The sequence below is a fragment of the Macrobrachium nipponense genome, chromosome 27 (genome assembly GCF_015104395.2).
Source record: "Macrobrachium nipponense isolate FS-2020 chromosome 27, ASM1510439v2, whole genome shotgun sequence".
Classification (NCBI taxonomy): Eukaryota; Metazoa; Arthropoda; class Malacostraca; order Decapoda; family Palaemonidae; genus Macrobrachium; species Macrobrachium nipponense.
This window is the reverse complement of record NC_087216.1, coordinates 4,468,366-4,495,865: the sequence shown is the minus strand read 5'-3', so window position 1 is coordinate 4,495,865 and position 27,500 is coordinate 4,468,366. Positions and strand designations below refer to the sequence as shown.

At 37.3% G+C, this 27,500-nt stretch overlaps 2 protein-coding genes across 2 annotated transcripts in view; both read left to right on the top strand.

The window, feature by feature from the left end:
* Positions 1-10,587, top strand: part of LOC135200492 (roundabout homolog 2-like) — a 748,467-nt gene extending 737,880 nt beyond the window's left edge. Inside the window, exons 13-18 of the mRNA XM_064229141.1 lie at positions 1-182; positions 2,144-2,291; positions 3,151-3,314; positions 5,074-5,217; positions 6,154-6,255; positions 10,561-10,587. The exon at positions 1-182 is cut by the window's left edge and continues 19 nt beyond it. Of these exons, the coding sequence (XP_064085211.1) occupies positions 1-182; positions 2,144-2,291; positions 3,151-3,314; positions 5,074-5,217; positions 6,154-6,255; positions 10,561-10,587 (767 nt within the window). The remainder of the gene's footprint in view (positions 183-2,143; positions 2,292-3,150; positions 3,315-5,073; positions 5,218-6,153; positions 6,256-10,560) is intronic.
* The window catches only part of LOC135200766 (mucin-2-like), a 23,925-nt gene continuing 6,977 nt past the window's right edge, over positions 10,553-27,500 (top strand). The window contains exons 1-5 of the mRNA XM_064229397.1: positions 10,553-10,643; positions 11,683-11,909; positions 14,986-15,143; positions 26,110-26,244; positions 26,613-27,063. Coding sequence (XP_064085467.1) covers positions 10,602-10,643; positions 11,683-11,909; positions 14,986-15,143; positions 26,110-26,244; positions 26,613-27,063 — 1,013 coding nt within the window. The 5' untranslated portion in view covers positions 10,553-10,601. The remainder of the gene's footprint in view (positions 10,644-11,682; positions 11,910-14,985; positions 15,144-26,109; positions 26,245-26,612; positions 27,064-27,500) is intronic.

Sequence of the window (27,500 nt, the reverse complement as noted above, 5' to 3'; positions counted from 1 at the left end):
CAGGAGAGGTGTTCCTGTCGAAGACGGTGAACGGAACGGTGACATCGCTGAGAGTCCACAATCTCACCTTGGGGAACTCTTATCACCTTACTTTGGCCGCATCCACTTCGGCAGGAAGAGGTCCCTTCACTCCTCCCATCTCACTCCACGTGGATCCGGTTTTGCTTCATCCTTTGGCGAAGGTAATTTAATCTTTTCGTTTCCGTTCGTCCGGTTTTCCCTGGTTATTCAGAAGTACGTTGATGCCGTGCATTGGTTTTCTGAAGTTATTACTTTTATATGTTACTCAAATCGGTAAATTTACCATTATTATCGGCATGACGTCTGATGTGAGTAGAGACAACTGGCAGTCTCCTACAGGGTTACTCAGTAATCATCGAAGTTTAGTTAGGTGTCATTACGTCGTCGCTGGATGTCCAAGGAAATTCTGATAGAAGGAATGTGTGCCATTGATAAATCACTGGATAAAAAAAAGGAAATTATAACACGCTGATGCATGTAATCAATTTAATACTAAATAAAGAGAGAAACTAAAAGAACACTGGTTTACGAAGGTCTGTGGGAGTCACCCAAAGATATTTTTTTGCCAGACAGGTTTTCCTCTTTGAATACGATCACCAATATTGTACATTTACCCGTTTAGATTGGTACTTCTCATATTGCGTACAGTATTGATTCAATGTCGATATGCGACGGCATTTACATTATACGAGAGGAAACATTATAATCAGAATTCTTTGGTTTGTAGAGCTCATAAAACTGTAACTACATTCTCACCTTGGCCTTAGTCATACAGTGTTACAGCATTTACACTTACGTCATTTGGCCTAAAAATACATTTTCTCTCTCTTTAATTTTAGAATCAAATGTCATTGTCTTTGGCAATGACGTCATGAGGCAAAATATGTATTGCTTGAAGATTAGTTTTGTTTATTTTCACACTGAGTGTATTCAGTCCAGTCATATTTATGTATGTTTGATTTGAATCCCAAAGGAAAATCTAATTTACCCTCTTTTTTTTTCTTTCTTTTTTACTGCGACATTATATTTGTATTTTAATATTCAGTATCGTCGGCAAGTACGGTTTTTACATCATTGTTCGAGCATCATTGTCGCAATTAATAGCGCATTTACCGTTAGTGATCATTACCTTGTAATTTCTTCCCGGTTAGATGAACGGCATTTATTCCGTATCCCTGCTTTGCTTCCGCTGCAATTAACAGATATCGCCATACTCCCCTGTTTCGGTAATTATAATTCCCCGCAATTTATCATTTATTAAACTTTCGCCTCGGCGTTTGCAATCACGTAAAGTAATGTTTAGCAATAATTATTCTTTCTCTTTCCCCTTTGCTTAATTAACGAAATCAGGGTAACTGGGTCTGCCCTTGCTTTTTGATCCCTCATTTAAAACTCCCCTCTGCCCTTTATTTTTTATATTTTTTTTTTTTTTGTCATTTCTTTCTTTCTCTCTTTCGTTTTTCTATCAGTTTGCTGTGGGAGTTACTTCAGTCCCCAAATATTGAAAATTTGGTCCATTTCGCCTTTGTTTTGTTTAAGGTCACGAGATCGATTCCTCTTTCAAATTGTATTTTCTGTTCCTCCGTTGAACTGGGCTGGTTCTTTATTTAAGAAGATTATGGACCTGGTTTAGAGGATTGGTTTTAATATTATATTACTTCGCCTTTTGTAAAATTAGATTTGAGGTTGATTTAATACCGTTAACTATTCGTCTGTTTCCACAGCTGGTTTTCAGTTCTGAATAAATTGCTATGGTTGACATCAAGATAATTCAATGAGTTAATAAATTCTCATGGTTGACATCAAGATAATTCAATGAAAATGAACACTGACCACTGTTGTCTAGGCTTAGAAACTTCCTTTATCCCTGAACAATTACTTGTATGTTGCTTCACCTAACTTTCAGTGTTTTACCCCCCAACCTTACTTATTTTTTTATTGTTTCAAAATAATTCAATGAACATAAAGACTGACCACTGAGGTGTAGGCTCCACCCAACTATCATTTTTTTAACCTCCTGCCTTACTTGTAAAAACCAGACTTAGATAACTGTGTATTGTCTTACTCCCTGGAAAATGCACCGCATTCTTATGATATTCGTCTCGTCGTGTGTCCCTCACAGAGTGGAACGTCCTTAGCCTCTCTGGACGGAGAGGTATGGGTCATCGGCATGATAGGAGGGGCGGTCTTCTGCGTGCTCCTGGGATGCGTGGCCACGCTGCTCATATGGAGGCGACATGCCAGGAATAAGGCCCTCTCGCACGTTGCGGGTAAGCATTTATCATCATCAACTGACTCTCTTCTTTCTTGCTTTCTTTCTTGACCGATGTTCGGTCTTTTCTCTCTCTCTCTCTCTCTCTCTCTCTCTCTCTAAGTGAGCACACGATGTCTCCTCGGATGGACTAGTAAGTCTTTGAGACATCTTAATCCTTGTAACTCTCTCTCTCTCTCTCTCTTCTCGGGTGTTTAGTACATGTTCTCCCACTCGTTATTAGGTGTGGTTTGCTATTAGCTTTATATGCATTCAATTATAAAGAATTATGTAAGCATATTGTAATCCATTGTGTTTTAGTTTGTTTCTTTAGATACAGCAGTTCAGTATGATTAGGATTTACTTTGTATTCTACGGAAGCACAATGAGCAGTATTACGTAGATATTTTATTGAGTTATTCAACCCTGAGATCTGCTCCTCAGGTCAGAACATGGGTGTAACTCATACAAATGATTTATTTTCAATGAGGTTTGCATTTTAACTATTGAAAGTGATTACCTAGTTTAGTATATCATAATCTCCTTTTGTTGATTTACAATTTATCGTTACGCATTTCTTGTTTATTTCATTCACAGGAAAGCTTTACGTATTATATAAATATATATATATATATATATATATATATATATATATATATATATATATATATATAGATATATATATATATATATATACACACACACATATATATGTGTGTGTGTGTGTGTGTATCTATTAAGGGACAGATTATGATTTCCATGGATTCGAAAACAGTTGAAAACTGATGGCTTACAGCCGTCGTAGGTGAACAGATTATTCTTTTACACAGTAGGCGGGTATTTTAATCACTTTGAATATGTTTGTCCGTCGCCAACAGTCTCTGTGCAGAAGGTGGATAATCTGGGCTTTGGATTAGTGAGCGGAGACAGTGGATTATGGCAAGATTATGCAGGCTGGCAACTGGAAAAGCTTTGCGCCAATTCTGACAGTGCCATGGGCGGCACTAGTGGCACCAGGACAACTACGGAGAATGACGTCAAGGTACGTAATGACTTTTCCATCGATCATTTCATTTTACTTCTGTATGTGCATGGTCTTAAATTTTTCCGGTGTCTGGCTTGATTCTCTTGCGTATATCTTTTATTGATGTTTTTCTTGTTATATTAGGATTTGTGGGGCTATTTCTTGAATTTTGTCGCAGGAAGGTACATTAGACGGGAAGGACAAATTTTGGAAAATCTTAACGAATATACCCTATTCTGGATAGAGTTCAGAGACATTACACACTGACCGCTTATCAAAGTAAATAAATAACGTTCTTTTCAAAAACTTTCATTTCTTTGGCGGTCGTTATTTCTCCTTTATTTTTAGTCATATTTCTTCTCCCATAATTCTCTGCTATGGCGATAAAAAGATAAAATTTATGTTTATTCCTGTGTGTGTATTCTATTAAACTCTGCTTTAGAAGTCTTTGTTGTCGAATTTTCAGTTATATGATGTTGATTATCGCACTGGAATTCTAATATTCGATGTCGACAGCTCTTCACTTGCGAGAAACGTAATGGGCACAAATAGATACTTCCAAATAAAGGTTGCCAGTTTTTTTAAAAGTCTGTCGTGTCTGACAGAAAGAAAAAGTTTGCGCTTTTGAACAAAATGAGCAAGTGTCATCCAGTGGTGCTGTCCGACAGAATCGCCGCCTGATTGATTTAGCATTTTGACAGGTGACTGACAGAAAGATATTCTTAAAAGCCTCTTTTTCTTTTTTAACTGTAATCACAAGAAAGCATAATGCATTGTTAACAGCCTTTCCAGCAGGAATGTGTAGGCTAAACTATAAATTTTATTGAAATAAATAAATGTAAAATAAATGAAAAGTGAAGAGCACTGAATATTTCTCCTTGATGAAGCAAGACTCTACAGGCCTGGTCAAATCAAGTTATGCGAAGACGTGTGTCTTACAAATGTCTGTTCCTCTTTGCCGAGAATTACGTCGGTGTCTTGTTATAGTAACTTGGCAAGTTGTACTTGTGATTCATTACGATTCGGATTAATTTTGAGACAAGTTGTATTGTGTTTTCCTTGTTTGCGTGTTGTTTCCTGTCTCCACTTATCAGAAAAGTATCATTCTTATTAATTTATACTGAAAATTGACTATAAGAGAGTTCACCTCTCAGTCACAAAGGATAACAAAGGAACCATTGCTCGTGTCATAACATTTTAAGTAAATCTGTGTTTAACCAGACCACTGAGCTGATTACCAGCTCTCCTAGGGCTGGCCCGATGGATTAGATATTTTTACTTGGCTAGGAACCAATTGGTTACATAGCAACGGGACCTACAGCTTATTGTGGGATCCGAACCACATCATACCGAGAAATGAATTTCTAATCACCAGAAATAAATTCCTCTGATTCCACGTTGGCAGAGCGGGGGGAGATCGAACTCGGGACTACAGAATAGGTAGACGAGCGCGAAAACCACTCGTCCAACGAGAAGGTGACTGGCCTCAAGGATGACCTGGATTCATGTTCAGGTCATCCTGAACATGAATAGTAATAACATGAATAGTAGTAACATTGACAGTGTGAGGCTCACGTAGATGAATCTATACATCCCTTTTTGATACTATACACTGAAGAGTCATTAAAAGCACCGAACGTAACCACATCCCCCCACCCCCCACCCCCCCACCCCCCACCCGCCCCCGCCCCCGCCCCCGCCCCGTTCCCCTCCCGCCACCGTTATGAAGATGAAAGTATCCAAATGCTTTCACTTAATCCCGTCCTTCCCCCGCCAGGTAATGAACACGTCGGAGAGCGTTGTGGAATGTGATAACGCGGCCCCTAGGAGCTTGGTTACTTTTTACAGGGGCCCCACAACGACAGAGGGCCCCTACGCCACCACGGCCCTCCTAGGACCCCATTCTCTTCCCCACCAGCCCGTAAGTAATGGGTTAGATGTTCAGTCTATTCTTAATTCTGGCATTTGTATCTCATAGGTATAAGGCAGTGGCGAGTGAGACGTCCTTACAACCTTTATTCCGAGTTTAATTTTCATTTGTCAGAGCACACCTGCTTTTGATAGGGTTTTGCAATTCAAATTTATTTTTTTGAGGGCTTGTAAATAACAGTCATTTACAGTTTTGATTGATGAGTCTTAGATGTGCTCGAGATAAAAGGTATCATTCCAACTTACACACTGCAATGTTTAATCTTTAGTTTCTATGCAATAATTATGATTTTTTTTCTATCTTCTGGTCAACAGGAAACACTGAAGAGGATAATTAGTATAGTTTTTAAAGTTTTGTTTTTAATTTTAGCTTTTGAAAGCCCAACCTTGTCTGAAGAAGTTTCAAAACTACATTAGCTTATGTACCTGTCTATGTTTACGACATACATTTCCTATTCCTTTTATCATCCCAGATAAAGCTTGATAAATATGGAACTTGTCAGTCAAGTCATTGCAGATAGTAAATGTTATATGTCTCTTAGAGCATTTTGTATTCTAGCTATTTCGATTTTCCTTTAGCCTGTTTTTACATGGGGGGTTTAGTTGAGTAAAAATGCTAGGACATTTTGTTAAAAAAATCCACAATTATATATTAAATATATTTCTATGTAATATATATATTATATATATATATATATATATATATATATATATATATATATATACATACTTTAATATATAATTGTGGATTTTTTAACATTTGTTTTCACGAGACTGTGAATTTCTTAACAAGAGGACATTCAGTATAACGTAAATGAAACGTACATAGAGTAAGTTAGGAGACATTTAATATAACTTAAAATAGGGTTTTAGATTAATGACTGAGCATTTCAAGGGGGTTCAAAAACATTTAATTTGTAATTACCAGGTAAAGTCACCGAAAGATGCCCATCGGGCATCCGACGGCGGAGCCAGCGAGCAATTAAGCTTAGGTCACCCGAAGAACCAGTCTGACCGGTATTTTATACAGGTAGGTTTTCGGTCTGATGTATATATTATATATAAATATATATATATAGTATATATATTATCATATAAATATATACATAGTATATAGTATATATATATATTATATAAGATATATGCGGAAACTGTAATGGATAGAGCCCCTATTAGCGTTCCTATTAGTGTTTCTAATCTTGTACTCTCCAAACCTCACATTACACATTTTTTTTTAATATTTTCAATTTTGTTTCCCGCGATGCCTTTTTGTTTACGACGCTTTGTACAGTTAAACTGTAATTGCTATTGTCAAGTTCATTAAACAACTGTATTTCTCTTTATCTTGAGTCGAGTTCATTAAACAATTGTATTTCTCTTTATCATGAGTCAAGTTCATTAAACAATTTTATTTCTCTTTATCATGAGTCAAGTTCATTAAACAATTGTATTTCGCTTTATCGTGAGTCAAGTTCATTAAACAATTGTATTTCTCTTTATCATGAGTCAAATTCATTAAACAATTTGTATTTCTCTTTATCATGAGTCAAGTTCATTAAACAATTGTATTTCTCTTTATCATGAGTTCGCTTAATTCATTCTATTTCTACTTAATCAGAGTTTCTCTGTAAACGGTGACTAATTAGAGTTTCATCGCCTGAATTGATCTCTGTCTGATCTTTCTTCTGGATTTCATCGACTGTCATAGAATACTTCTTGCTTATCCAGGCAGTTAACTGTATCACATAGCAGGTTTTTCCTACCTTCCACCACCATCCTCACTACTATACCACTATTAACTTCATTTCGCCTTCGTTTATTGCTGAAAGCAGCGCCATTGCCCCTTCTTGTTTGACTTACCTTCCCTCTTCCTTTATCCATAAACTCGCTAAACAACGCATACGTGTGGGCTTGCCGTACTTTAACCCTTAACCCGTCACTTTCATAGCGCTGTTATCCAAAATATATTGCCGCAGTTTCTTATTTAACCGGCCATAGTTGTAGATCTTGTTATGGAAACAAATTGCCGTACTTTAACACTTAACCAGTCACTTTTATAGCTTTTTTATCCAAACAATTTGCCTACTTTAACACTTATCCAGTCACTTTTATAGCTCTCTTAGCAAACAAATTGCCGTTCATTGACATTTAATCCGTCACTTTTTTAACTTTGTTAGACAAACAATTTGCCTACTTTAACACTTAACCAGTCACTTTTATAGCTTTGTTAGCCAAACATTTGGCTACTTGAACACTTAACCAGCACTTGGACATTTAATTAGTCGCTTTTACATCTCTCTTATTACCCAAACAACAAGTATGAGCCATAGATTACAAACCAGTGTTCTTAGATATATGTTAGTGTGTTTGTACATATGTGTTTGTGTCAAAAAGAAAAGGTGTATAGCTGGTTCACTTAAGGTAGATTCTTAGATGAGCCCTAGGCTTACGAGAAGTTTGTTTGGCGGCCGCTGATTGGCTGGTACTGGGAGGTAAGCAGCTCCTAGCCAATCAGCGGCCGCCAAACGAACGTCTCGTAGGTCTAGGGCTCACCCAAGAATCTACCTTAAGTGAACCTGCTATAGTTGTGGAGGCATATCCCGTCATTAGGTACAGTGACTCGTCCCTTTAGCTATCCTGCTTTACTTGGTCAGAAAAGGAGGCTGTCCTTCCTACAGGGGCTCTGCAAAGCTGATGACAGATATCAGTTTCCATCGAGCTTGCCTGAAAGTGTACACCAGAGCGAAGGAATCATATATATATATATATATATATATATATATATATATATATATGAAGGTACAAGCCACGAGGGAAAGATAAACAACAGAGTTTCTGCAAGATCTTTCGACTCAACGTTCTGTACTTAGCAGGCAAACTCTTTTGTCTGCTAAGTAAAGGACGTTGAGTCGAAAGATCTTGCAGAAACCTCGTTGTTTATCTTTCCTTCGTGGCTTATACCTTTATTTGTGGATTTATCATGTTCCAAATTTTCGGGATTCAGTTATACAATACAATACAGATATTATATATAATATATTATATAGAATATATATATAGTTATATATATAATATATTATACTATATATAAATAAATAAATATATTATATAGTATATTATATACATATATTATAATATAATATATATATATATATATATATATATTTGTGTGTGATATGGAGAGATTGAGAGAGACACACACTCAATATGTACGTATGTAAGGGAATTCCGTGCGGCGCGACGCCGCTAAGGCGGTTTTACTTGGCTTCGTATTCACGTGAAAATACCGCTATTATTATCGAGGATAAGGCGGCTTTTGATGGTTTCATTCCCGTCAGTGATGTGACCACCACACGGTGCCTCCCCAGTGCCAGACGAAAAGCCATTAATCCGAACACGAGAAGGCACTCTATGTCTTCCGGATCTCGCAGCCCTTTCTAAGTTTTCCTAATGCCCCGTAATATGCTAGTAATGAATGGGATCGATTGGTGGTGCCATAAGCTTCTATTGTTAGATCTTATTCATTTCTCCGTTGTTAATTTGAAGTGATTCTGTGATAAGGTAGGTTTGCGTAATTATGAATGAGAGAGAGAGAGCGCGCTATAAACCTGTAGATACCTTCATCTCTTCTCATTTTAATGTTAAAATGGGCATTGTCGGTCAGAGAGCTGATTTAGAAAAAGAATTTCAGTCTGGATGAGAGTTATAAGATGTAAAATTATTAACTTTATAATAAAAATACCTATTGTCTGTTTATATTTTTAAATGACGGTTAACGTCCGCAGCTGATATCACTATGAGTAACGTGATTGGCTGCTCATGCTGCTTAGCACCCACCATAGTTTTTAATGACATCTACTGCGGATATTTACTGTCAGCTTCAACACCACAGACTATAGACATCGACTCAGGGTACTGCATCACGCAGTTGGTTTCTGCTGCACTAAAAAAATTATAATTCAGCATATTTTCTTGATTCAGTCCTCAACAGTTCAATTAGACAGGACAGTGTTCAGCATATACTCAATATAAGCAATACCTCTGCGACACATTGTTCATTTTCCACAAACTTTACTGATATACAGTGGAGGTAATTTGCCCAATTGTTGGTCGCTTTAGGATTTCTAGTTGTTCGCTTTATTTAAATGAGTAATACCAACCTTTTGAGGTGAACAAAGCATACAGAGATATCACGAATATAGGCGCAATCAAAATATCTGCTAACAGTACGTAGGTTATTTGATTAACACGAATGAGTGTATTGAGTTAATTAATTTATTTCAATTTAATTTAATGCACACAAAAATGTGACGTAAATAGAAAGTAAAAATAAAATTTAAAAAAAAATTTGCTATACGCAATACTTAATCTTATAATTAAGATGCAATTCATTAATCTCTGGACTGTTAACCAGAAATAACATATTTATCATATAACTGCAAGGAATTTAATTAATCTCGAAAACTAGTAAAACAATTTTTTGTTATAGTTATTGCCGTCAGTCTTATAGTTGGTACCATTCTACAGTCTTTAAGAATTATTGTTCGGCATATGTAGTAATGTAGGTAAATATGAAACAAATAACATATCAACATAAGATAAGTTCTTCCCTCGTGTGACCGAAGTGTTCATCAGTATGAGTTGACACAGGTGTAATATTCTTTCTCGGAATCTAACCTTGCTTAAATCCCATCTTAATGGGGCTGGTACTGTTGGAATCACGACTAGGGTCATTGCCAACACGTAGGGTCAGATGTTGTAAATTTGTGCAATATCAGAAAACTAAGGATTTATTAGTAGAAAAGGATTAAATGAAATTTATTATTATTATTATTATTATTTATTTTTTATCACAGTCCTCCAATTCGACTGGGTGGTATTTATAGAGTGGGGTTCCGGGTTGCATCCTGCCTCCTTAGGAGTCCATCACTCTTCTTACTATGTGCGCCGTTTCTATGATCACACTCTTCTGCATGAGTCCTGGAGCTACTCCAGCCTCTAGTTTTTCTAGATTACTTCTCAAGGATCTTGGGATCGTGCCTAGCGTTCCTATGATTATGGGTACAATTTCCACAGGCATATCCCATATCCTTCTTATTTCTATTTTCAGGTCTTGATTCTTATCCATTTTTTCCCCCTCTTTCTCTTCAACTCTGGTGTACCATGGTATTGCGACATTGTTATTATTATTATCATCATCATTATTATTATTGTTATTATTATGTAGATCCTTTTCTTGACTGTTCATGATTGATCGCAAAACTATTATGTAGTAATAACTACGTTTACATAGTTTCAGTCTATTCATTCGCAACTTTTTTGTTTGTGTACTCAGACTGGACGAAAACTCTACGACGCGTAAAAGGAGGTCGACCTATGGTGTTTGCACCTCCCTTGCCATGCCTTCCACCGCCTGGTGTAAGTATTTTTTTTCCATAACACTCAACGTGTTCAGTAACTTCTAGTGCTCCTTCAGTTAAAAGTTATTGCATTTATATTTCATTATGCCTAATTTCTGTTCCGATTCAGTTTTCTTGTCTGTCTTAACACTTTACTGTTTCCCTGCGTAACCAGTGGAAGGGTTGAAATACATGTGCAATGTTGCGACAATTCTTAATAACTTTTTTTGTGCGTGAAGAAAGTAGCACAGTTCATTATAAAATCATATTTGCATTAATTACTTTCAAGACTCGAGTAAAGGTTCAAAAGGCTTCCGCACATAATTTTTAGTTGTCATTTTCTTTGATTAAGATATTGAAATCGTAAAGTTCTACGATAAAGGTATTTCACCCTTTACTAACTATTATTAATTTAGATTATCGTAATATGTGCCCCAGGTACATCTAGTTCCCCGTTACGAGTTACATGCAGAGTTGGCAGTGATTAAATCAAACTGATTTAGTCAAGTGATTAAATCATTGATTTTTTCATTTTAAAAAATCATGATTTTTTTTTCTTAATTTGAAAGCAAACAAACTGAAAAATCTGGTTTGGAGGTTAATAAATACTTAGCATATCTGTGCTGCATCTATTTATTTTGATATAAAAAAAATTGCTAGTACGTACTTTAGGCCAGAACTGGAAACCTAAAAGATAAATCAATAGCAATTCTGTCATAAAATACATTTTGAGGAAAAATATGGATTGAAAAACATCTAAAAAAATAATAAATAAAAAAATCAAATATATCACTGATTTATTATTTATTTTTTTTTTTTTTTAAGAAATCAAGAAAATCACCAACCCTGGTTACATGATAACCTCGTGTATTTTTTTTCTGGTCAAGTCTTTTATGCTAACTACATATTCTAATCTGATTTTCTGCTTCGCTGAACAGCATGCTTCAACAACATGACATCCTTTTACTTTGCATCATTATTGCGGAGGAATGATTTTTTTTTAATAAAAGATCGAACATCAAAGAATTAACGTTCCAAAAAACACATTTGCATTTCAGGTTCCTGCCGAGAATCGAACTCACTCCACCTGCTATTGCTCGGGCTCGAGAGCCAGTCACCACTTGAGTGAATCCGCCTACTCGGAGGCCCACTACACTCCGACGGTGCCCGGGCACCCCTGCTACCCAACTCGCCCAGACCACCTTCAACATACGTCATGCCCCTCGACTCATGTGTATGCTTCCACCACTCCTCTTCCACCTTACCCGGATTCGTCAAATTCTAGGTCAGTGACGATTTTACGATGTGTACCCACCAAACCCACGCTTGTGCTTTCCAGTGTACACTCAAACATTCACGTACGTATATATTATGTTTGCTGAGATATATATATATATAAATAAATAAATATATATATATATATATATATATATATATATATATATATATATATATATATATATATATATATCAGCAAATATATTATATACGTAAGTGAATGGTTGAGTGTATATATATATATATATATGATATATATATATATATATATATATATATATAATATATATGATGTATGATATATATATATAGATATATATATATATATATATATATATATATATATATATATATATATAGAAGATTTAGTTGCATGCAGAAATAACTGAATTGGATGTAAACAGGACAATTAAATGGTGGAAAATAGAGAAAAGCCTCAGGTCTTGATATGATTACAAGGGAGATGCTGTGACATAGTGGTTTGTTAGTGTAACTGAGTGTCTAACCAATTTTTTTAAGGTTTCATATAGATGACAAAAAGGTCCAGTGGACTAATTGACAGTAATAGTCAATCCTTTCTGCTGGGGAAATCGATGGAGATAATTTTAAGAAGTGAAGGGGCGTAATGTGCATACGCTCGAATGTAATTATGTGACCTTCAGTGACCTAATGGAGGCTTAGGACAGAAAATGATCATGGTGCAGAGATGAGACAATTGAGGATGTATGGTGTAGGAGGTAGTTCGTTTTGAATGATTTAGTTTGTGTTAGAATATGTAGCTGGGAGAGTGTAAAAACAAGCGTTCAGTTGGCTTCAGATAACTAAATGCTATGCCACTATGGGTTTTTAATATTCATATATACATAGATTGGTGGAGGATGATGCCTTTGGTAGAAGGCAGGGGAGAAGGCGCCTCAGGCAACCGACACCGTAATGTAGGGATAACGGTGGGAAAGAAGAAGAAGAAGAAGAAGAAGAAGAAGAAGAAGAAGAAGAAGATACATAGATTGATGATGGAATTCTGGAAAAGGACAGAGATCACAGCTACAAGTTTGCTATGTGAAGAAATAATGGCTTGTAAATGGAGCGTGGATTGATGAAGTTTGCAGAAGATTAGGTTTAGTTGGTGATGAAAATAAGCAGCGGAGAACGATGAAAGAGTTGGAACCTATTTGTAAACAGAGAAAAGCTGAAAAATGTAATGTTAAAATTAACTTTGTGAGGGTAAATTGAAGCGTGAAGATGGAGCAGTGAATTATAGTATGAATGGTGGAAGAATTAAAGTGGTTGGTTGATAGAGGTAATTGAGTAAATAATGTAAGTGTTTGTGGTAGATTAAATGGATTCGGAATAAAAAAAAACGTATAAAGGCAAGAAAGGTAACAGGATCTCTACAAAATGTTGTGAAGAAATGTGTCATCGGAGGCAAACGTTTATATGGATGAATGAGTCATTGAGCCAACTTTTATGGAAATGAAGCATGAAAATTGAAATTTAAATTGTCTGTGGAAAAAGAAAAGTTGCTGAGATGAATTTCTTGTGTAGTAGATAAGTGGAAAGTGTGACTGAGAGGGCGAGAAAATTAGTGAAAAAGAAAAATAGTGTAAAAGTAGTGAAGCAGATACCTTGAGTTATACGTAGTATGGAGTAGAATGTGTTCCATTGATTTGTAACGTCGAGAGGATTGAAGGCAGTAAGCTGGGGAAAGGTGTCTTTAATTCGAAGGTTCTGTGAGAAATAAGTAGAGGAAGCCCACTTAAGTGTCTTCTGGGTAGTTCAGAAGAGGCGCTTGGACGTAAGAACCTTAGTATCCAGGAAGTAGGAGAGAAAGAGATGAGTGCTGCAATGGGTGTTGAAGGGTGTTTACGTGCTGTTAATGAGTCTTCCGTGTAGGTTTATGAAGCTTCTAACGCTGTGGAAGTTTCCCAGCAAAAAATCTCATCCTTGATTAAGCAAGTTATAAAAGATGGACGTTACTGGCGTTTCCAAGGATGGAAAAAAGCTCAGTGGTGTAAATTCATGTATTTAAGTATACGGTCGTGTGGTGATTATATTGTATGCAGTTCAAATAACGTAGACAAAAAGATTTGTGTATTGATTTGGCTCTCCATTCGTTAATTCATTGGTGGGAATCACAGCAAGAATTCCGTAGACATTAACATTTATTGGGTCTTTGGAAATCGGGAATAATGACTGAATTTTGTGGTAACTTTCGTATAGTTAATTATCGACGTATCCCAACTTCCCTTTAATCTGATTTAAAGTTTTCTCATTCTGCCTGGTCAAGGTAATCTCAGATTTCGGGGAAAAGGAGTGAAATTTACTGATTCTCTCTCTCTCTCTCTCTCTCTCTCTCTCTCTCTCTCTCTCTCTCCTTTTATTCTCACGTCTTCTTGCCACGTAATTCGCACATTTTCCTCCACATCAGCTCCTCTAACTTTTCCTCACATTCCAGTTGCGTGTGCAGAAAAAATAAAAGTCGCCTTTGAAAGTCTTCATAATTCCCACATATTAGTATCCTGTAATTACGTGATATAAAAGTGTCTCCTGGAACATTCCATTCTGTTTCAGGCTTTCCCTAATTCATCATAACTAGTAATTTGAGTTTCTTCATCCATTGTTATTCTCACATATCTATTTCTCCATTCTCCTCATGGGATACTTCGATAATTACCTAATACGAAAGTTATTACACAATTGATTCATTATCTTTCCAAAGACCCAATAACTGTTAATGTCCACAGAATTCTTACTGTGATTCCTACCAATGAATTAATAAATGGAAAGCGAAATTAATAAAAGAAAAAAAATTTTTTTGTTTACTTTACTTGAACTGAATGCAATACATTTCACTTCCTTCCCTATTCCCTAATATGTTTTCACCTGGTTCAAGTTTCTTATATCTCCCACTGCCACCCTGGATATAGTCAGTGTTGGAATAATTGTAATGTAATTGAAATGTAATTAATTACAGAATTTCGTGAAATTGTAATTGCCATTGAAAATGGAATGATAGTAAGTAATTGTCTAATTCTCTCATCAATTCTCACCTTTCCCCTTCTTCTTCTTTCGCCCCCTCGCAGAACGTCTCCGGGCTCTCCGAGTTCATGTCAGAAAAGGTTGTCTCGTAACTCAGCTGTGTACGAGTCGGCCTCCCTCCAGTACGCCCCCGCCGGGTACTACCTCCCTCCTTCCATGACTTCCTCCTTCACCTCTACATCCTCTTCGCACGAAAACCAAGGTAAGGACTCTTGAGTAATAGAGAGAGAGAGAGAGAGAGAGAGAGAGAGAGATAAAGTAACGTCTCTCTATGTAATGGTACAAAAGAGGGAGAAAACCAGTGTATGGTCTAAGAAAGTAGAGAGAGAGGGAGAAACAGACAGACAGACAGTCAGAGAGAAAGTAACGTCTCTTTAAGTAATGGTAAAAGGGAAAAACCAGTGTATGGTCTAAGAAAGTAGAGAGAGAGAGAGACAGACACACACACACACACAGAGAGAGAGAGAGAGAGAGAGAGAGAGAGAAACGTCTCTGTAAGTAATGGTAAAAGAGAAGGAGAAAACCAATGTATGGACTAAGAAAGGAGAGAGAGAGAGAGAGAGAGAGAGAGAGAGAGAGAGAGAGAGAGAGCCAGGACGCCGAAAATAAAATTATGCGACGGAAAACAAAAAGAGGCGCGAATCTTGGGAGATTGAAATTTATAGTTAAAGGTTCGTTACGATAGCTTCCTGAAAAGCAGTAAATATCGGGTGATGAATTGAGTGAGGAATTTGGAGTTATTTACTGCCTTGATCATTTAAATGGAGAAAAGGAACTCGATACCTGATATAAAGAATGGTATTGGATCCTTGGGAAAGAATTAGATCCGAAAAGAGAGACTGTGGATTGAGTCGTGAAGCGAGATGGAAGTGGCAGTTGGGAGGGAGAGCGTCTTGCTGCTCCGAAACTCGTAAACAGTGAATCGCTCTGATGGAACGCTTCGATGTCTTACTTTTGTATCCGTCTTGTTTGAAAAGTAGACAAACATCCTTCAGGAATTGCCCGCAAAGATATTTTTACCTTTTATGATGCCATAGTTAAAATCTACAGTGGTGTCTCTCATATTGCAAATTGTTATGCGAAATTAGTAATGTTAAACATTTCCAAATATGAAAATACTAGTTTATAAGAGCTGTGCTAACCACGGTTGGTACTTAGAGCTCAAGAGTTTTCCTATTGCTTCACAGTCATTTACAATTGAGCAATGAGATTTCAAGATGAATTTTATAGCTTTTCAAAGAGCTCTATTTACTCTTGTAGATTTCTTTTAAACCTCTAGTGATAGAAAAAAAATTTTAATATATCCATCTTTAATATTGGGGATATTACAGAGGTGCCGTGTAAAATTCCACCCACGAAATTTACACCCAAAAGAGATTTATTTTATATATGGGAAATAGAAAGACAGATAATGTAAAAAAAAATAAATAAATAAAAAATCTTAGATCAGTTGAAAATATAAAAACAGAGATAATGTAAAAAAAAAAAATTTAATCTTTGAATGAGTTGACAGTATAATAAGTACAAAATTATATTTAAACATTTTAATGCATTCTAATGAGTTAAAATCAGTTCTTAGTTCAACTTATATCAGATGGTAATATAAACAGAAACAAACATAACATTTTATTCATGCAAGTTATATGCTATACCTTTTAAAAATTCGATAATGCAAGATAGTTCATAATTTCCTACGAGATGTATCAGTCTTTCATTGACGGACTTGTATTTTTTTTGTGCGGAGGATCGGAGTAATTGTCTATACATACAACAACTCGATTATAAAAAGTCTTTTAGGAGCTTAGTATAGATGTAATCGAAGTTCACATGGCTGTAAACTCAATTTACAGCGTGTGACTGCAAAAGAAAGGAGACTGGTCTTAGGAACCGAAGTTTGTAGAAATCACCCAAAAGAATCGAGGTGTCGCAATAAATTTCCCCAGAATTTCTACATGAAAAACCGAAACGGGAAGGTATGGCACTTAATTCATAAAAGGCTTCAGGAAAAGGTCTGGATTTGGTAAATGGCTGACTTACCTCCTGGAATGAAGCGCCAGGCGTGTGTGTGTGTGTGTGTGTGTGTGTGCATGCGTTGATCTACAGTTTCGGGTATTGGTGCACAAGAAGAAAACTTAGAGAAAAAATATTACAGCTGAATGTAGATTTAATGGTTTTCCAACCCATAAAACCATCACTTCTATATTTTGTTTTCCTTGGATAGAAGTGCGCGTTCGTTTTCCTGGTTAGTAGAATTGCTCACAGCATAAAGAAAGGAAATTGAAGCATCGTTGCAAAAAAAACATTGGGATAGACTCTTATAGATGTGAAGTATTCTTTCCTACTTCTAATACGGCCACTGTTGGTATTTTTACGGTTCCCTCCCTTTTTTTTTTTTTTTTTTTTTTTTTTTTTTTTTTTTTTTATGACGGGAAACTTATCGTCAGCGCAAATAATGGAAGGCAGAATAAATCTCATGGGTTTAAGGAAAACGCTCCTTCCAGGGACATACGTTATCAGAGGGTCTTGATAAAGGAGGCAAGGAGGAGGCCCTTTGCGTCCTGTTATATTTTCCTCATAAGAAATTAAGGTTTTGTTTGCCGTTGTTACGAGTCTTTTTGCTTTATCATCGATATTCTCCGTATTCCCCTGGTATTGGTTTTCTTAGGATTGGGGGAATATTTTATCGAGTTTGGTGTTTGTTAGCACCTTACAGATTTCTTGCTTGTCTTTATATTACATGGGAAATAATAGAAAAATGTGTTTTTACGAGACTTATATCTATAGAAAGTTTTCCATCCTCTAACCGGCTGAAATATTCTTACATATAAGAATAAGGTGTATTGTTACAGGACGTTGATGTAATATTTTTGTATCACTAAGGAAAGTATTTGATATTCATGAGTGAATATGAAAAAAACTTTAAAACACCTTATTGAATTCTCACCGACAATACAGAGAGCCCTGTTGATTCAAGTATCTGAATTTGAAAAGTTAAAAAACGTAAATTCTGAGCATCTTTCACTCCTTAATTAATTAGACCATGTATAGCTCAGTTCAAGGAATGTTTGTGGAATTATAGAAAATAGAACCAACTTTCCAGACCTCCATTCTTGTCAAAAGAAATAGAGAACTTTGACTAGTGAATATTTGCAGATGAATCACATATAATCTTAATAATAATTGTGCTATATATATATATATATATATATATATATATATATATATATATATAATATATATATATGTGTGTGTGTGTATGTGTGTGTGTATAACTGAATCACGAAAGTTTGGAACGTGATAAATGCATAAATAAAGGCATAAGCCACGAAGGCAAGATAAACAACAGAGTTTCTGCAAGATCTTTCGACTCAACATCCTTTACTTAGCAGACAAACTGACTTACATGAGAAACTGAGAGTACAAGGAAAGGTCGTATAAGTGACAGATAGGGATTATTAGGAGATTAGTACCTAGAATCCAACACACCTGGAGAGTGAGTAACCTTTCCAAACAAGCATAAACATGGGTACAATTTAAGAACAAAAAGATTAAGTCCAACTGCTCAGACACAGGGACAAGACAATTGAAGGATTATACAGGGCGGCAGCTGACCACATTCAGATCTTTGGTAAACAAAAACTTATTCACAAAACATATGTTTAATATTATATATATATATATATATATATTATATATACATATATGTGTGTGTTGTGGTGCATGTAAATATGCACTTATACGAGTACGTCTGTGCATAAGAACGCGCTCATGGTCACAAGTAGTTGGGGTGCTTCGTCCAAACTTCGTCCCCCGCCACCGGAGAGTGATAATAATTTCTCCCTTCCCTTTCCTTAATTACTTAATCGTTTTCGTGCGAGTGCATGTGACCCATACTGAAGCTTTTAATTAATATGTCCTTTTGGGACTTCAGCCTTGACCTACTGCGCGTTTTTTTTTATGTTCCTCGAAAATTAATAACTCCAGTAAAGAGTTTTATAACTTTTCTGTGTCCTCACCATCGAAGGCTTGTTATTACGCCTTATACTCTTTTTTTGTTAACGCTCCTCCTACCCCCAACCTCTTTCTCCCTTCTCAGTTTTCTTGAATAAGAACTTTAGGTTATATATATATATATATATATATATATATATATATATATATATATATATATATATATATATAAAGGTTTTTGCCACGAAGGAAAATAATGAAAAGCGAGATAGCCAAACACTTTCGGTCTAGTGCGACCCTTTACTCATTAACTGAGTAAAGGGTCGTCGCACTAGACCGAAGGTGCTTGGCTATCCTTCGTGGCAAAAACCTTTATTTATACATAGCATCACGTTTTATATACTTCGTGATCAAGTTATTCATATATATATATATATATATATATATATATATAATATATATATATATATATATATATATATATATATATAGCACACTTGTTTAAGGAGAGAGCAGGATCAATTGGCCATTAGTCGGACAATCATGAATTTGCAGTGCGTGTGTAGGAATGGGAATAAGGAAAGGTTGTTTTGTCTGGAGTGTAGAGCTAGCGAAGTGGGTGACGTTTGGTACTGTCAGGGAACTCTTGGGCCTGGTGAAGAAAGAAAAATATTTAGCGGGTCTTAATTTGTGGTGGTAGGTGGTGATGTCTTGCATTAGAAGACGGAAGATTGGAGGATGAAGCCAAAGGTAAATATGTACAGAGGCTCTGCAATGGTCTTGGTGCAGTTCGCGCCAAGAGAAGCAGGGAGAGTAGTCATGTAGATGTGCAGGGTGCATACAGCGCGACAGCGCATGCGCAGGGTGAATACAGCGCGACACATACGGATGCGTTCACAATAGGCAATATTTATCAGATACATGGAAAGCGTATGCGCATATGCATAGTTAAAAATACATTATTCCACAATTTGGGTCTGGTTGAGTTAGGAAAATATGAAAAGGTGGTTGCAGGTTATCTAACTGCAGCAAAGGTATAGCTGGCGGGAAGAGATTAGTATGTTTACAGTTAATGATTTCCTGGAGTGAGTGAGAACATCAAGAGTTGCACAAGTGCGTGGAAGAATATCTTGGGGAAAGAGAAAATGCTGACGAAAAGGATATAGGTGGATATAGGTGAAAAAAGGGATGACTGGAGGTTGAGACGAAAATTAAGGTATATAGAAGTTTAAGTATGGGAGAAAAAAAATGTGGCTGCAAGTATGATTAAATAGACATTGAGTATGATAGCAAAAAAGTAAGATGAGTTTCCAAGAATAAAATGCTTAGAGAAAGTACTAGAGTTAAAGACGGGAAAGTGAAAAGAATATATAAGGGACATGTAAGATTCGAGGATTATATTAGAAATTTTTTGGGGACTTTTAAGCATAGGCGGGTAGGAAGAGGGACTAGAAACAATAGCAGTGGGAAGAGGAAATAAGAGGTATAATGAAGAAAAAATAGAATATTTCTGGTACAAGTTCATGTCGGTAGACAAGATCGTTTACAGGTATACAGAAAGGTGGCTAAGGTAGTCAAGACGGAAGTGAGAGAAAAAGTAAGTGCAAAGCTATGGTGAATATATGTTAGAATTTTAGAAAAAAATAGATTGTTGTTCTCCAGTGAAGTCAATGCAGAAAAAGGGTAATGAGCAAATGAGAAATACTATTCGTAGTGAAAGCAGTCTTGGATCGATGGAATGAGCATGCTAATACGTTTAGTGTAGGAGATAGAAGAAGTTAAGTATATCTTAGTTTTACCAGACCACTGAGCTGATTAACAGCTCTCCCAGGGCTGGCCCGAAGGATGAGATATATTTACGTGGCTAGGAACCAATTGGTCACCTAGCAACGGGACCTACAGCTTATTGTGGGATCCGAACCACACTATATCGAGAAATGAATTTCTATCACCAGAAATGAGTTTCTCTGATTCCGCGTTGGCAGAGCCGGGAACGAACCTCGGACCACCGGATTGACAGCCGAGCGCGAAAACCACTCGTCCAGCGAGGAACTAGGGAGATAGAAGAGAAGCTAAGCAGAATGACACATGGGTGGACGATGCTGTTGAGGATATAAGGAGGGCTGTTGCTATTTTGAAAGCAAAAACAAAAAACAAAGAACTTCAAGAAGTTGGCGGGATTACAAGTGAGATACTAAGGTATGGTGGTGAAGGTATGAATCTGGGTCTTAGTACGGTGTGTAAGGTATGTCTGGATTTGGGAAAGGTTCCAAAACATTTTTGTGAGAAATAAGTTCTTTCTCTAAGGATAAGGATGTTGAGGGAGTCTGTAAGTGCATAACATCCCCCAGTATACCAGGCAAAGTGTATGATAGGATTTTGAGCAAGATAACAGAAGAATTGATAAGGAAAGACCAGGGTTGAATTAGACGAGGAGGGCACGTGGATCAATTGTTAGCCATGAAACAATATGATAGCAGTTTAATGCAAAGGTGGAAATCCGTGTGTGTTATATAATGCCTTAGCAAACGCCTGTGGTGGAAGCGATGGACTACAAGCTTGGAGGGTGTTTAGGATGTATGGCATACAAGAAAAGTTGTAGAGGGTGATTAAAAGCTTTATGATTGAAGCTGATGAACCAGCCGTGGAGATGAATGAGGTGCCTAATGTTTTGCAAGTTTTTCGTTTAGGGATCATCCATGATTCAACTTTTAAAGTGTGAATGCGGCAGTGACCGTTGTGTTACGTTTTTCCCTTCAATGTTGAAAAGCTATCATCATCATCTCCATCTCCAGCGCCGCATGGGGCAAAGGGCCTCTGTGAAATGCCGCCACCCATGTCCTTCCCTTGCTTCTTCATCTCCCTCAAATCTCCACTCATCTCCAGCCTCACTTCTCATAGTTCTCGTCCAAAGTAAGTCTGGGTCTTCCATCTCTTTTGGTGCCCACGGGAGCTTGTAAATGAAAAAAGAAAAACGATTTTCTTTCCGGAAAATACCTTCGTCATATCTATTCTCAAATCATACCAGGTGCTTCAGTTTCCTTCCTTTTTAAACGCGTTTCAATTTTCATTTTTTTACGCCGAATGTTTTATTAACATGTGTTTCAATTTCCACTTTCTTGCACGAGAGGTTTTGTTAAGAAAAAAAATGGGAATATTTTGGATCCTCTCGTTCAGAGAATTTGCATGTTGGCATAATATCCTTTCTGATTTGTATGCAGCAAGTTTTTCCCCGTGTTTTCCACTTGGGGTTTTTTTCTTTTGTTGTGCCCACAAGTTTTGCGCAGTTATTCAGTTAGTTCCTCAGCGCCATTTTCCCAAACGGAGAGAAGAAGAAATACTCGAGTATAATTAAATGAGTGTGTGAGTACGCACGTATTCTGTGGATGTACCTCCACGTAATGAATTACGTACATAAAAGGATATTAATAATGCTTATGCATTGATGCATTACAAATTACATGTTATTGAAGATAAGTGTCGTTATAGAGACGTGCATCTCCTTTCTAATTAATTCTGTTATCACTTGTTCCGTTCATGAGAATGATGTTTGGAAAGGCAATCAGTTAGCTATTATTTCATCATAAACACAGACTCACGAAATTATATCCCGGTTATTATTAGAAATAAAATCTCTTAATGAGATAAGAAAGCGATTTATAGACGCATTAAGTTGCAGTTGTGTGACTGTCTTGTTTAGTTAACGAATAGTGTGGCGTGTTATTCTATCTAATAGACATTTTTTTTAATATTTCATCAACTGTAGTCGATCCCATGACATCTGAGATTCCATTATCGTACACTGGCAACCTAATGATCAAAATTGTATCCTAATTCGTTTACGGATAATCCATTTGGTTTTAGGTTTCAGGGAATTGAAAAAGATAACTTATTTTTCTCAAAATACACATGATTATTCGAATTTGTTGCATAGGCCTAACTGATTTTCCTACCTTCCGTCATTTATCTATTGCCAGTAATCAGCCGCCAGCAGCAACAAGCAATATTGCAAGTCACATAATTGTCGGATGATAATCTAGGGAATGAGGATCAAATTTAACGAATGCTTTATGGTACGTCAGAATACGATGCAAATATCTTGTAATTGGCTGTAGTAGATTCACATCAACCGTACATTTGATGCCTAGGCCAGTCCCTTACGACGCTCCTGATTGGCTGATGATAAGCCAATCACAGGGCTGGAAGCTTTCAGTCTCTCGAGAGAGTTCACATGAGTTGGATCTATGTTCCACCTCTCCTAAGGGATATGTCTTTCAAAAGTATCCCTCAGGAGAGGTGGAACATACATCCTGCCTATGTGAACTCTCTCGAGAGAGACTGAAAGTTTCCAGCCCTGTGGGCTTATCAACAGCCAATCAGGAGCGTCGTAAGGGACTGACCTAGACGTCAAATGCACGGTTGATGTGAATCTACTATAGTACAGTAGTGGATCAGCTGAGCGAACTGCTGACCGCGAAGTGCAGTGTTCCAGCCAATTACACAACAAAGAATTCTTTATAAGTTAAAAATAATATTGATAAGTGTTCCCAGTGTCACATATTATACGCGAAACCGGAAGCAGAGTGGACCAATTAGTAGAATGGAATGGAAATTGAATTTAGGCTAAAGCCCAAGCGCTGGGACCTATGAGGTCATTGTTAGGAGAGGGTGGGAAGTAAGATGGAAGAAAGAGAATATAAACGAAGGTACAGTAAAAGGAATGAAAGGGGATGCAGCTGGGGGCTGAAGGAACGCTGCAAAGGACCTTAAGTAATGCCTACAGTACACCGCGTACCTCCTTACGGAAAAATGATCAGTTAGTTGTCAAGATACGATAGCGAAACCTTCAGACCGTGATTGTGCCGATACTCTGAATGTGACGGCGTTTGTGTACAGTTTTGAAATTCAAACCTAACTTTTCATTTTGCAAAACTGTTACAAGAGCCATTATTGATTGAGAAAAGCTGGACATATGCTGAGCTACAGCAGGTCTAAAGTCGTTGTTTATTAATTAACCGTAGTCTATCTTTTTTACAAAGAAAAATGTATATTAGACAAACTTTGATTTGTAAATTTGAAACTCTTTAGTAGGGTGAAGACGTTCATGCTCACGTGACCCAATTTCTTTGCTTGGCTAAGCCCTGGGATTATCTCCTGACAATAAGCCAGCTTCTAATACCGTCTCGTAAGTTTATGCCAACTCCTAAGAGCATCTCCAAAGTTTGGCTTGACTGCTAATTCCATTACCCAAGTTCAAGCCAACCACAAATAGCTTGTCTTTTAAGTTCATGACACAACTAACAAGCGAGAACGCTTGTTCATGTCGGGGCTTCATAAACCACAATAATAGTTGCATAGCAGCTCTCACTAATTTCTTGACTTTAGTGATCACTTGGACATTTAAGCTGTGATTTTATCACTGAAGTTCTCCAGGATGTTTTCGCGCTAAGCTACCAATCCGGTGGTCCGAAGTTCGACCCCCGGCTCGACCAACGAGGAATCGGAGGAATTCATTTCTCGATATAACGTGGTTCGGATCCCACAATAAGCTGTAGGGCCCGTTGCTAGGTGACCAATTGGTTCCTAGCCACGTAAGAATATCTAATCCTTCGGGCCATCCCTAGAAGAGCTGTTAATCAGCTCAGTGGTCTGGTTAAACTAAGATATACGTAACTTTTCTCCAGAACTGAACGAACAATATCTAGGGGGTCTCGCGATTTTTTTTAAAGAGCGTTTTCTAACGTTTCTTAAGCTCTTGTGTCATTAATTTGTTCCTTTGCATTTGGATCCAAAGAGGGATCCAGCATACATAGATTTCCCAACGTATTGACAAATACTAGGACTTACCTCTCGCGAATATTACTGTACATGAAAAAATTACAGTCGAAAAAGAAGATATTAAGATTTTTAAAACATACGCTGATATTCCTGGTGACTTTGACAGAGGTCTTCAATATTGTTATCAAAGAGGAGCGTAAATCCCTATAAAAGATAAAACCATTCTTACAATACTAGCAAATCAATACATAGTTTAAAAATTTATCGTCTTTGCTCTCGAACTGATGAGGAGCGATGCGAGGTAATTGGTAAACTAAGAGAACCATCATTTATCTTCGTCTGATTAAACAGAGTCTCGTTGCGCAAGAGATGATGACAGCAAGAATTCCCAGTCAGATGGACAAACTTTATGTTGACTTTTCATTACTTATTCATCGTACCTGATCAGCAGATGAGAGAGATGCAGCGGCATTTGGCAAAACAAATAGGGAACGTTTTTTTTTTTTTTTTTTTTTTTTTTTTTTTTCTATCAACTGCTCTGGATCTCCTTTCATAAAGGAGACTTTCAAGTTTCCTTTAAATTGAAATGAGGGCGGGGGCCGTTAAGTATATTGGTATGTTTTTTTCTTTTTTATCGTTAAATTGTTTCCTCTAATATGGAATGGCTGTTAGGTAATGAAAAATTGTAATCGTTTCCCCACCAACCGTAGGAGTAGTTCCAAAGTAGTTTAACAGTCCCGATTTTCAGCAATCCTTTTAGAGCTCTCCATCCTCCATGGATTTCTCCAACCTTATTACATTCTACCAAATCGACTAACAACCTAAATCCGACTCCTTGGTATCGGGTACTGATGACGCCATTGTAAAACACATTCCGAAATTTTGTAGCAAGAAATACCTTAAGAACGGGTCTTACGGCAAATTCCATGTAAAGCCTTCTTAAAACCATATGGGCTTATGACCGTTAAATTGAAAAATATAATTAAGACATACATTTTTCATATGTATTGAGAGAATTAGAAAATATCTATATGTAGTGTGTATACATACCCGCATTATGTACTTCTTTGCATTTTTATTTTTTCTCACATATTGTACTTGACAGCGAGCGATGTTTGCCTAACGTTTATTAATGGTAAGAATGCAGATCGTAACGCAGAGAGTTAGAATTTAAGTATAATATTTGTGACGTGTTTGGAGAATTGGATAATATATATGTAATATGTGTATATATACGTACACAAATTATGTACGTATTTGCATTATTATTTTACTTACATGTTGTACTTGCCTGAAGAGTTACGTTTATTTTTCAAACAAAATAAAATGAAAAAAATCTTGTATTTCAGCATTTACCCTCTAAGCTACAAGAGCGGATGGTGCTTAATGGCATCGGCGCTCGTGAGCATTTTATGCTAATCTCGTTCTTTTGCCCGAAGGTGTGGCTGTGAGCTGCGGCAGTGGGAACAGCGTCGAGAGGGCTGTGCAAAGCTCTCTGCCCTCGCTAACATATCAAGCTCTCAAAGCCCTCGGGGAAGATATAGAGGCCTTCCGACATCTTCACCAGTTGACTGGTAAGAATAAAGTCTCTCTTCTCTTATTCCTTCGAGTTTAACTATTATGTTCAACCCTTTTAGTGTAAGATGGAACTCAGTTATTCAAGATATCGCATTTTTAACCGTAACCCTGATTTTTTTTTTTTTTTTTTCATCTCCCCCACTTTTAACTTTGATGGTACTTGTCAATGAACGAAAACTCCTAACTTTGAATAAAGGAAGAGGCAGGATTTTTTCCCTATCCACACCCAGCGCCCCCTCTCTCTCTCTTCTTTTTTTTTACGGAGCAAATGAGAAAAGCAGCTTATCTCTAATTATGCAAAAGAGATGATAATGAGCGCCAAGTATCTTCCCTCAGCCTCTCTCTCCTCCCCCCCTCCCCACAGACGACGACAGCAGCAGCGCAAGGGAAAGCCAAAAGTCGCCCACCGCCTCCACAACCACCACCAGCAGCCACCACCCACCTTCGAGGCGCCCTCCCCTCCCCCTTCCCCTCCGCCGAACGCCCACAAGACCAGCCACAACCACGTTCACCACTCCTCCCACAAGCATCAGCCGCCCACGTCCTCGACCACCTCCTCCACGACCAACGCCCACAACCACATGCCGAACGGACCGGTGGCCGGGACTCTCGCTCCCGGGGGCTCGCTCGTGCCTGACGAGAGGAGCGAGGGAGACGGAGAGAACGAGAGGCTCATGTCCAACGGAAGGGAGGAGGAAGAAGAGGTGGGAGAGTGCTCCGACTGTTCCTGTTCCTGCTCCGAGGCGGAATCCTCGGTCTATGCCGAGACGGAGTTCGCCGAGGAGGTGCGAGGGAATCTGCGGGAGAAAGAACAAGTGAGTCGGTCGCCTTCGATGTGGGTTCATTCGCAGTTCTTCCGGCGATGACAGGCGAATTGAAACTTTGTTGTTGTATGAATATGCTATTTAAAGAGGTGTTGCATGGATATAAATAGTAAAATGCAGGTTGCTAGAGATCATTCCGGGTGCACTAATGCCACAATAACATCTTTTAAAAGGCAGCTCTTTTAGAGAAGGACCACGAAAATGCAAGTACTTATCTATCACAATAACGGCTTCCAAAAAAAGTTATTTAGAGAAGGACCACGAAAAAGCAAGCACTTATTTATCACAATAACATCTTTTTTAAAAAAAAAAAAAGCTCTTTAGAGAGAGACCACGAAAATGCAAGTACTTATCTATCACAATAACGGCTTCCTAAAAAGAGTTATTTAGAGAGGGACCACGGAAATGCAAGCACTTATTTATCACAA